General features: G+C 41.1%; 1 protein-coding gene across 2 annotated transcripts in view; it reads left to right on the top strand.

The window, feature by feature from the left end:
- Positions 1-1,030: 1,030 nt before the first annotated feature.
- dmxl2 (Dmx-like 2) overlaps positions 1,031-12,173 on the top strand; it is a 45,345-nt gene continuing 34,202 nt past the window's right edge. For both annotated transcript variants that reach the window (XM_080026676.1, XM_080026675.1), the window contains exons 1-7: positions 1,031-1,357; positions 7,725-7,850; positions 8,144-8,215; positions 8,338-8,416; positions 8,621-8,768; positions 10,285-10,351; positions 11,976-12,148. In XM_080026676.1, the coding sequence (XP_079882802.1) occupies positions 1,271-1,357; positions 7,725-7,850; positions 8,144-8,215; positions 8,338-8,416; positions 8,621-8,768; positions 10,285-10,351; positions 11,976-12,148 (752 nt within the window). In that variant the 5' untranslated portion in view covers positions 1,031-1,270. The remainder of the gene's footprint in view (positions 1,358-7,724; positions 7,851-8,143; positions 8,216-8,337; positions 8,417-8,620; positions 8,769-10,284; positions 10,352-11,975; positions 12,149-12,173) is intronic.

Here is a 12,173-nt window from a genome sequence, read left to right as displayed (position 1 = left end):
GGCTACTGAAAATTGTCCATCCTAATTTCACAAAATAAGAACGTGACACTTGCTAAACAATCTCAACAACTATAGTCAGACACACTCATCTTGTATAATATTGTGTCTGTGAATATACCATTTAGTTAGGCTACTTACAGTCAAAACCTGAAAGGTGTTTTATTTGCAATAATATAAGACAAAGAAAAACAGAACATTTTAAAAACCAACAGGCATATTTTGACTTTCAAAACTGAGTTGACAACATCATTGTCTGTCAATTGATTAATCCATGAATCCCCTGATTCAGCTCCAAGTCCCTTGATACCTAAAGATAATATGAGCTAGTTAAAAATGTAAACTCCATGTAGATTGGGAAGGTATTATAGTTTTTGCACATTTGCTAATTGAGAGATTGCAGCACTGTTTCATATGCATTATAAAAACAACAATTTCATGTGACTCCTAGAATTATTAGGAACCATAGATAGTAGGAACAGAGGGAGACCACTACAATCCCATAGGCAAACAATCTATTTATTTTTTAAAATACACACTTCTCTCTGCTGCATTATGTCGCAGTGTTATGTCTACAGTTTTCTCTCAGTCAAATTCTTATGTTCGGAGAAATTACTACCTATCACTTTCAGTTTTTCCAGACCTTAGATTTATGATCAATGAACTAAAATAGTGGACAGAGAACTGCTAGCTCTACAAAAGGGCACGCCGTAAACATAGAAATGCAGAGGTAGAGCGGCTGTACAGTGCCCAACAGAACAAAGCACGGTACATAACATAAGTTGGGTGTCCTTATTAATAATAGATACGACAGCGACAACAATTGTCTTTTTTTAATTCAGGAATAAGCCCAACGAAGCGCCAAATTAACTCAGGAGTTTATGTTTCACCGTCTATATTGTACGTTTCTATGGCCATTCAGTCGTGCTTCGAAAACGTCGTGAACGCGCATGTCAGGTTCGCTGCAGAGATCCCGCTGCCTCGGCTCCTACGATTAATCGTGGGGATGGTGTTGACAGCGGGAGGCGACGGACACGGGCAGTTTTCCATGTTTAAATAGATGACAGCGCCGGGTGAAATTACATTCACACGGGTCGAACACGAATCTCCACACCACCTTACCTTGTTGTGGACACGGACGACGCTGTCAGGCCGTGGAAAACGTTAACGCTACTGATGGAATTCCCAGTCGTTAGATGGAGAAACAGAAAGGGTGGACTCGTTATTAATAATTAAAAAAAGAAGACCCATCTGCTGCTGAAATAAAGGGAAAATGCATCTACATCAGGTGCTGACGGGAGCTGTAAATCCTGGAGATTGCTGCTACTCGGTGGGAAGCGTCAATGACATTCCTTTCACGGTAAAGGCTTTATTTTGACATTACTATCCTCAATATGACACCCATTGTGGCTAACGGGTGATTAGCTTGCTGGGTAGTTAGCTAGCTAGCGTTGTATAGGCTGTAAACGAGATGGCTAGCGAGCTAAAGCACTGGCTAGCCAGGTATGTGTGTGCTAGCCAGACTGCCGCACCGAGAGAATCACAAACAGTGAGTGGAGACTACTCGGGGCATCCTCATCACGAGCCCCTCTATCGTCTAGCTTGACAGCCATTCATTCATTTGAAAAGCTAGCATTTTCCAGTAAGCTGCTCAACGGCAGAGTCTTCCTCTACTCCCCTTGGGGGCAACGTTATAATATTTACAGTTCCGAGACAGTTAACGCTAGCCACTCAAATGACCTTTAGCTGCATCTTGTAACGTTGGAATTACTGCAAGGGAATCCCTTTGCGCAGCCACAAAACATTATGGGCATTTTTTTTTTTTTTGCAATGGGAAACGCTTCGACGAGATTTTTTACAGTGCACACTACAGAGCATTGCACGGGGATTTAGAACATTGCGCACCGCTATAGGATGGAGAAAACGCTATGTTTTGTCTGGTTGCAGAAACTAGCTAAGCTTGCTACCATTTGGCGTTAAATCCTCCTCACGGATCATTAGCTCGCTGTCATCCTAGCATCAGCTGCGCCAGGCGTGACGTAGCGAGCCATATATGGATACATGAGCTGGCTGCATGAGTGTGTGATGATGGTTGTTGAAAATTAGTATTACCTTTGCAAAAACGTGGGGCCATCTGTCTGCATCTTGAGTTTAATCAAACAGAACACACTTCCATGTGTGTGACTCATGTGCAGTGACCCTTTATCATCCCATATGGGGAGCTTGCCATCAGGCATTTGGACCTTATGTATGTGTACACACATGCTGATCAATCACTATAGCTTTAAATCAAATCCTGCGTCTGTTATTTATTGACATCTTTGGGCTATATATATATCCTCTGTCCTTTCTGAGGTCTGGCAACTTCCCAATGTTTCTCTTTGTGCCTCAAGTTGACAGGACCAAGCAGCCCAGTCATTGCTCCCATTTAGTGCAGCTCGACATGGGAAGAAGCTATTATATTACCGCCTCTTTTGTGATGGCAAACAAAAAACACAAGCGCACAATAATTCATAATGCAAACAAATGCTGTGGCTCTATTGCATGAAATGGATAGGCTAAACCACTGAAATTAAAATAGGGAATAGAGCGAGATAGAAAGCCAAAATGAGCCTGCCCTCATATTGAGAGCAGAAAATCAATGACGATTACTTTATTGATAGCTAGTTGAAATTTCATAACATCCTCAAAATGAACTTTGACTGTGTGTTTTGTTTTAACTGAGTGGTATAACTTTGTGCTGCCATCTTGATACGTATTTGGGGTGGGAATGGTATTTTTCATGTTTTCAAGCTATTTATTATTTTCTAAAATGACAGGAATACAATCCCTACAAAACAATTCACAAATATAAAATGTGTTGAGATATAAAGATAAGAAAATATGCAATTGTTTTAAGATGGGTCCCTACCTAGCATAAATCCAAAGCAAAACTGCGTAGGCAGGTTCACAGTAAATTCCGGAGCCCCTATGTTGCATGCTCACATTCCCTTCTGCTGAGAACAGTTGTTAGCATGTGGAATGGATGCCAAATCTGGGCTTGGTCTGTTCCTGCTGCCATAGAGGGAACTTGAAGTAGTGCTTTGTTGTTGTTGTTTTATTTAAAACAATTCAGAATCGCGGACAACCACTCCTCATCTTCTCTGATTCCCTCAGCCCTTTACAATATAGTGCACTAATACATTGTTAGTTTTTGTTAAATTTACGAAGAGCTTTCCCCCTAACACTGAAGCCAGATCAAGGCTGTTTGAATAACATGATGCAGGCACTCTGTACCGAGGGTTAAATCTGCTCAAGCGCATAGGACAGAGCTGGTTGTGAGGCTAAAGCCTTGCACGTTGCCATAGGGTCCCCGTTTCTGTGCCTGGTGTTTACTTATTGTGTCTGAGAGGATATTTGAAGAACACTAGACATCATGTCCAATGCAGTTACACTCACACAGCACCCTAGGGCTCCTAGGCCATACCCTGACACACATACACACGCACACCCACGCATGCACACATGCACAAACACACACACTCACCTAACCTACAACAATTACATCGGAGAGCACGAGACAAGAGTGCACTGAAAATGTAATCATTCTTTCTCCATGCTATGTGTTTCTGCTCCATCATTGCTTCTGCAATGTTGCATTTGCAACATTATGCATTAACCTTTTGACATACATTGAAGACATAAAACACAGGTGCCCCAGTGGGCCAATGAATGGTTGATAATATACTCCATAGATCTTTGTCCATAACAGGGATTTTTAAGTGTGGCTGAAGTGTATCATGCACGCACAAACAGCCCAGTGGGTTTGATATGCCGAGCTGCAGATGTCTGATCTACTAAAAATAGAATCCACGTGTAAACTACAAAGCAAAGATAGAAAGAGAGAGTACATATCCCCTCCAAGGCTGCACGTTCTTCTAAATTGTGTTCTGAAAATAATAGAATATTTTTTTTCTACATCTTGATCATGATCTGCGTCAGATATTCTCACAAAATGTAAGATACTGAATCGTATGCCAATTGGCTAAAGGCTGATGGGATTTTCTGATATTACAGAATCAATGCCTTTCTTTCTGGGAATATTGTGTATTGTGCAAGTTTCAGTTCTGCAAAATGTAATGTGTTTCCCTTTTTAAATTAAACATGTGACTGGTGCAAAACTTATAGGCTGAATGCCACCAAATTGTGTTGGAGTGCATAAGGCAAGTAGATATAGCATGTGTCCCTTGAATTTGTTTGGTATTGCACTATATGTATTTAAGCATGATTCAACGTGTTGTGCCTGTTCTTGTGGAATGGGACTTTATACAAAATCTTGTATCGAAACACAGATGACTAGCCTTTTCAAAGTTCATCAATTATGTATCAGAATTTAAAATAGAATTGGGTGCGCCCTGGAATGAAGGCAAGGAAAAAATGCTTCTGTGTCTTACATTTAGAAAAACTATAAGCCGAAAATGTAAAATGTTTACTTTATGATATGAAATAGTCTGCTCAATAGCCAAGCCAGATCTTCGCCAATGCCAAATAGTGTGTGTTTTTTGATATCCTGCTAAGAATTGAAGAAAGGTCAGCAGAACATGATCAGCATTGTGTGTTTTGATCCAACAGTTTCCCGACTAGCTGGGTGCATTGATTAGGTTGTTATGACCAGACATAATGAAGACCTATTGAACCAGACTTGGTGTAGTTTGTTTGGTAATGACTCTTTCAATGCAGGCATGCTGCAGAAAGCAACAAGGCCTTCTATAACTAGACTGTGGGATCAAAGTACAGGTCTGTGCTACAGTATAAGCTTTGCGATGCAGTGATGATGTCCTAATACAGATTGTCAGAAAGACCAGGTTACTACAGGCCACATTTGAACTCTACATGTTTTTCTTTTTGTTTTTTTGCAGCTTAGGCATTTGACTACAGCCCCCAAAGCCAGCTAGCTAGCACAAACACTACAAAGTTGCACGCAGTAGCAGCTGTGGCCCTGGAAATCGCTCGCATGATTAAGTTAGGCATGGGCAATGAGTGGGCATTAGATGGAAAGGCAGAGGTGATCTCTCTCTACACTCTCTTCCTCTCATCTGCTTTCATTACCACAACACATGACTGAATTCACTCCTTTCTTTCAAAATACATTGACCCTTTAAAAGCAGTAGTTAAATCCTTGCCTCTTGGTGTTTTCCATTATTCACAAAGCATTTAAGATGTTCAATAGCTAGCAAGATGTGAATGGATTTTCTGCAGCCTTCATCATCAGTAGTATAACAATGTGGAAGACCATGCAGTCTTGTCTTCCAATCATCTAGAACAAAAATGTTTGCCAATTGAAGCATGACAAAGGGGTTTCCCAGAGTTGGGCTAAAGACACCTGCACCAATTGGTGATTCAATGTTTTTCACACAAATTATACTATATATTTCATGTTGACATCCTTTTTCTTACAAACTGTATCCCTGGCTAACTTAAAAATAGCAGTACTATGACATCTGTTAACCTTCAGAAGAGCTCTATATGACACATAACATGCTCCCAACAAAGTGCCTGGTAAAATGTAGTTCAAGCAAAAGGTCACATGACTCAACTTGACAGTCAGGTTTAATAGATATAGTTTTCTCTCTGGAAAAAAAGAAAAGTTACCATTGTAACTGTGCTGTTAATGTCTTACACAGAGGTAATATTTATCCCAAGGCGGCAGCACTCTTGATGTAGGGGCAGCTTTAATGTCTTGCAGGTATAGAATAGGACACCTTGCCGCTTCAGGGTGTTGCACTCATTAAGTCAGCAGATGTATATGCTATACAGCTCCTTTAGTCTAGATCCAAGTACATTCATATACGGAATAAATGGCTCTTCAATGCTGTCTGTTGCTGAATCAAATACATATCCTGACAGCAAGATAAACATACAATTGTTAATTTAAGCATGGGCTTCCATCAGACCTTCATGTTGTCTATTACATGTAATGCTCAGGGCTTCCCAGGATTTAAATATATTCTTAGTATTCATTCGTAAACTGTATGATCTCTCAGTTGAATTAGTTCAACATTCTTTCTTATGCTCTCCCAATATTATTGCCCCATATTAGATGCACAGACGCACACAGATCTATTTGTGTCATTTAGTGATCATCATTGAGATGCTAGAGATGTGACATGTTATTTTCTCATAATGGCTGTTGAATATCTCCTTCCATATAAAGAAGACTAATAAAACAAACGTAATAATAACCAATCCATAAACAGACTCTTAAGTCGATGAAGAGGCTAAGGCCATTTTATCCCTTACTGTTTGTTTACGCTGTTTGTCAATCTTCCATAGTACTATTAAGCGTGTGTCAATGTTTATCATAATGCAGCGCATGAGTAATTAATATGCTGTGTGTGTGTGTGTGTGTGTGTGTGTGTGTGTGTTAAAATCTTTAAGAGCAAGGCAATGATGATAGGTCATCCTGTTTAAGGCAGTTACACTCATGTTTACCAGCCTGGATCAAAGTCTACCTGGTCCAAATTACCTTGCTGACAAAGAGAGTAGACTCACACACATTCTTGTGCGTGTGTGTGTCTATGAGAGAGAGAGAGAGAGAGGTGTAGAGCAGTCCTAGACAGCGCGTGACGGTGACCGCTTTTAATTCCAGCTGTAATGTGCAGGAGCGAATGCCGCAGTAGTAGTAGTAGAGCCCGAGCTCTGCCTTACCTCTCCTTCTACCTGTCTCTCTTTGCATGTTATGTTATGGTGTACTGTTTGTCTAAAGTAGAATGACTCGATCTTCAAAATAACCTGGTCCCCGGCTGTGGCTTTACATAATAGCAGTGGCGTGCTGTAACGTTGTCCTGTTGAGTGACCCAGTGCTTCCCCTCCTCCCCTCCTCCTGTTCTCCTGAATAATTAAAAAAAGACACAAGCCGCCATCCTGACTGTTAGCGCTGCTGCTTGCCTGTCTGTCTCCCAGGTTGCTGTTGTCTTCTTTTCTGCTGCCATTCTACACATATTGCTCCCAGCCTGCCAGCAACCGTCAGTGTATCAGTTTACCTTGCCTATAATTCTAAATCTAAGCACTGGGCTATCAGCATGTGCCGTGACCGTCCACATACAGCACATGCGCACAGCCTCTTATTGGTTTTTGCTGTTGCGTTATGCGGCTCCTGTGTTCGACTTATCACCACAACCTGCCAGTGCTGTGCTGTGCTACGCCGTGCTAATCCTGTTGTAATATCTCACCCTGCTAATGCAATATTCATATTAGTATCACCGAGGGCTACGATGGCCGGCTTCTTTCTGCATTGTAGTTTATATACATTTTAAATGTAGTAATATGGGAATTCAAAGCTGAAAGAAAAATACTGGACAAGGCAGTAAAGCAGTAGACTACACAAGACTAAAGAAATATCGGTAAGATTACATTCAAGCCACCGCCAAATGAGTTGACACAAAGTTGATTAAGCCTATCAGCTCCACAAAACTCTCTATGGATTTCTCAGTATGGCAATGTTTACAAATCATCACCATAGACTTACCTACCTCCTAGATAGCGCCGACAGTGTTATTGTAATTGCTCACAATTCCTCATGAGGGGGAGACAGAAGTTATGCACTATAGCTTTAAGATATAAGGATATATTTGTATGTTAAGATATTTAATAATATAAATTAGAATAAAGTCATTGACGTCAATGGTTTGCTTTTGTGGCTCGTATTGATTCGGTGGCTTCTCTTTGTGTGCCTGCTTTATTTTCAGGCCTATGGCTCTGGTTGCGATGTGGTGATCTTGGCTAGCGACTTTGAGTGTGTGCAGATTATCCCGGGAGCCCAGAATGGAAACATCCAGGTGGGCTGCGTGGAGTGCTCCCACCAGCTTGGCAGGGTAAGTGTCGCCTGCACACTCAGACGCACACTCCCACACGCAGTTATTTTTTTCTCCGCATTCCCCCCCCCCCCCCATGTAGCCAGAAACACATTGTCAATTATGGCCTAGCATAGAAAAATCCACTTTGCCCTGCTTTTGCTGCTGTCTTTGCACTGTCCATGCTTCCAACCTTCTGCACCACTCTACCTCCACCGTCCCTTCTCCTCCTGTGGGAATGGCTGTGCATAAGCATTGATGGGGTGAGTAATGTCGTGATGATGATGATGAACACTGCCTCTTTATTTTTTTAGATCGCTGCGTCCTACGGGAACACGGTTTGCATCTTTGAACCTCTTTCTACCAACCCAAACAAACGCCACAAGGTGAGCATGCATATATAAATAAGTTTGTATAAATAGTGGCTATAAATAAATGTCTAGTATCTTGTGTGCCAATAACATTGCATGTTGTGTGTGTGTGTGTCACTGTCCTATATCACTAACAGAAGCTTAACTATCAGTGGCAAAAGACAGGACAGTTCTTCCTGGACTCCATCACCTACAACCTGGCCTGGGACCCGCAAGGTACGCCCCCACCATGATGGTTTCTGTGTTTAACTGATTCACCTGACTGTCCCCACTAAATTAATCCACAGCACGCACGCACACACACCGCTCCTGTTACAGCCCCCCCCCCCCCCCCCTCCTGCTGTGTCTCTGGAACAGCGTGTGCATTATGTAATGGGACCAGGGGTGTGTAACGCAGACAGTGCTTTTTTGTGTCATCAGGGAACCGTATCCTAGCAGCGACCGAGCGCCTCCAGCTGTGGGCTCCTCCGTCGGCAGATGCCCTGATAGAGGAAGAGGATGGGCAGATGACTGAGGAGGATATGCCCCGCCCTGTCCTCAATGACTGGAACTGTGTCTGGCAGTGCAAGTATGTTTTTTTTTGTTGTTGACATTTTGAACATACTGTAAAAAGCCTCGACATGGGGGGACATTTTGTTTTTTTGATGCTTCAAGTATATGAATGTTAGGTCAGCAGCATAATCGAAATCCCAAAGATGATTTGAGCCAAGCTACAGCTACACAGTGTGAAGACTGAGAGAATGGACTCTTGCTGTTGATTTGGTGAAGCACATCCGTAGTTTACACAAGCAGACTCGTGTGTCTTGATTTTCTGCATTCCCTTATCTCTCCATTCTTGTTTTGTCGTCTTGTATATGCCAAGTCAGTTAAAGCATACTTTAGCCTCTTCCGGGATTTTTTGGTCACAGGTTGTTTGTAAGTGAAACTGTCAGTTCTGTGATTGCAAAATCGAAGGGGAACAAAATGTATTCATCTGTCTCTTTCCGCTGATGCGTATAGTTTCTTTTTCTGTCAAGCAGTCAATCCCTGCCCTGTGCAGACAACATAGTAACTTTAATACTTCCTCTTGAAGGTTATGGGATAAATAAAAAACGTACAGGCAGTTACTCATTATCCAAGCTTACCTGCACACAGTGTAAAGCCCCTATCTCACTGGGCTGCGACTGTTTGCGACAAGTTGGAGACTGCATTCGCGAGGGAGTCTCTCAACTGTCTCCAAACGTTCGCGGAGGTCTCAATTTCCTCGCATGAGTCGCATAGCCACGCAGTCCTGTCGCTTGAATTTTGAACATGTTCAAAAAAAGTGTGCGACAAATCTAGTCTCAAAATAGTCTCAGAGTGGTCGCATGTGTCTCAAACGCATTGCAAACCCTTCTCAATTTAGTTTCCGCGAGTCAGAAAGTGCGAGAACTGTGAGACAACTTTGCGAGGGTTTGGCGATATATGAAACTAAATTGTGACTGATTTGAGACAAAAATCAGACTGACATTCCGTTCGTGCGACGCTCGCCAGATGTTCGCGAGACATACATGCGACCTCCCGGCAAGTGTTGACCAGGACATTCGCAAACGTGTCGTGAGGAACCAACTCAGTGAGACTGCAAGATAAAATTGTTGCTAATTTGCATATTTTCTTGCACACTGTCGCAGCCCAGTTAGATAGGGGCTTTACATGAAAGGTTTTGTGTGCTGTACATGTGCACTGTTGAAAGCCACTCGTCTGAGTCTTTGCACCTGTGCTTTAAGCTGTACAAACAGAGAGAGACATACGAAACCATATTAGTAATTGTCATCTGATGACACATGTGCATGGAAGGATGGATTCGGAAGGTACCAGCAGTAGCTTAACACACCACACACACACACACACACACACACACACACACACACACACACACACACACACACACACACACACACACACACACACACACACACACACACACACACACACACACACACACACACACACACACACATTGACGGATGAGAGTAGAACTACCTATGTGTTTTCTTCCCTTGGAAAGTTTCCCACAGAGAAGGGCATTACGCTAATGTCATTGTTAATGCGTCTTTTTCTCTCAGGACTGCTGCATCTCTTCACATTGCCAAGTGGTCTCCTGATGGGGAGTACTTTGCAACAATTGGGAAGGTATATGAATCATTCATGTTGCAAATCATTGTTTTTTCGCACAGTTGTTGTACAGCTTAACCCTTATGCCCTGTTCAAAAAAAGTTACACTGGGGTTGTTCGGTACATATTGTGTATTTTGACCTTCAAACTGCGATAAAATTATGAAAGATCAATATTTTTTCCCAATTTTTTTTTTTCATTTTTTTTCATGAAGGGGTTGTTGTTCAATGTATGTTGTGATTTGATTAATCACAATTAAAAATTAACCCTTTAGATGCCATTTTTGATCATATACTACCAACCGCTTTTTTGAAAAATACACTAAAATCCAATAATATATATATATTTTTAACTTTGATTATTATTAGTATCACCGGCTCACCCATCTGAATGATGGGTGAAAAAATTTACTTTGGTGCATTTATACTTTTTGTATAATGTCAGATTGAATCAAAAAGTTACACTGGGTCTGTTCGGTACATTTTGTGTATTTTGACCTTTAAACTGCAATAAAATTATGAAAGATCAATATTTTTTCTCAATTTTCTTTCTTCACTTTTTTCATGAAGGGTTTATTGTTCAATGAATGTTGTGATTTAATTAATCACAATTAAAAATTAACCCTTTAGGTGCCATTTTTGAACATATACCACCAACCGCTTTTTTGAAAAATACACTAAAATTCAATAATATATATATATTTTTAACTTTGATTATTATTAGTATCACCGGCTCACCCATCTGAATGATGGGTGAAAAAATTTACTTTGGTGCATTTATACTTTTTGTATAATGTCAGATTGAATCAAAAAGTTAGATTTCCACCATTGACTTACATTATAACGAAAGTTTTTGGCACCCCCCCTTTAAATTAAAGTGAAAACTTTTTTTGCCTCTGATTTCCCATTTTACTGCAGAAAACACAATGCAATTTAGTAAAATGAAAGATAATAGTAAAATTTACCCATTTTATCACCTCTGTCTTTATTTCAAAATATTCGTTTTTATGATAAAAAACCAATCACTAAAACTACAAAATAATTTTTTTTTTTTTTTTTTGGGCTTTTCAAGGCCTTATTGAAAGTGCAGAGGGAGGAGATGAAATGGGGCAGAAGGGGAATGACATGCAGAGAGCTGACCACGTGTTGGATTTGAACCCGGGTCTGCTGTGAGGACTGAGCCTCTAGGGGACGCTCTAACCACTACACCGAGCGAAAAATAACATAATAAAATGGGGCAATTTTTTTATAGAGCTTATTTTTACATAACTTTATTAAGTTTGCTACAGAGAAATGGGAAATTACAGTCAAAATATTTTTTCACTTTAATTTTAAGGTGGGGGTCAAAAAAATCTCGTTATAATGGAAGTCAATGGTACAAATCGTGTAGCGAACAGACCCAGTGTAAAAAAGTTACAAAACGGATGAAACGAATGGATGAAACTCAGAATATCAAAACTTCATTGTAAAACACACCTCCTTACCAAATTTTATGGCTAGGGGACAATCACAGCCAAAATTATCTCAAAAATGCAACCCCAGATACACAAATCTCCACGAACAGGGCATAAGGGTTAAGGGTCTCTGGTGATCTTTGTATACAGTATATTGCATGTTGTTCACCCATTTGTTTGCACACACAGGATGACTGTTTACTCAAGGTGTGGTATCCCACCACGGGCTGGCGCTCTGCAGTGGTGGTGCAGGACCCCTCCGATAAAAGGTCTTGCCTCGTTCACTTCTCCTTTGTTTACCTGGCCCATCCTCGCTCCGTCACTGGTGTGTCCTGGAGGAAGACCAGCAAGTTCATGCCCAAGTAAGAGCATGCACGCCGTCGCACA

The sequence above is a fragment of the Ammodytes marinus genome, assembly GCF_949987685.1.
Source record: "Ammodytes marinus genome assembly, chromosome: 1".
Lineage (NCBI taxonomy): Eukaryota > Metazoa > Chordata > Actinopteri > Uranoscopiformes > Ammodytidae > Ammodytes > Ammodytes marinus.
The sequence above is the reverse complement of the archived record's forward strand: the minus strand, read 5'-3'. Positions and strand labels throughout refer to the sequence as shown.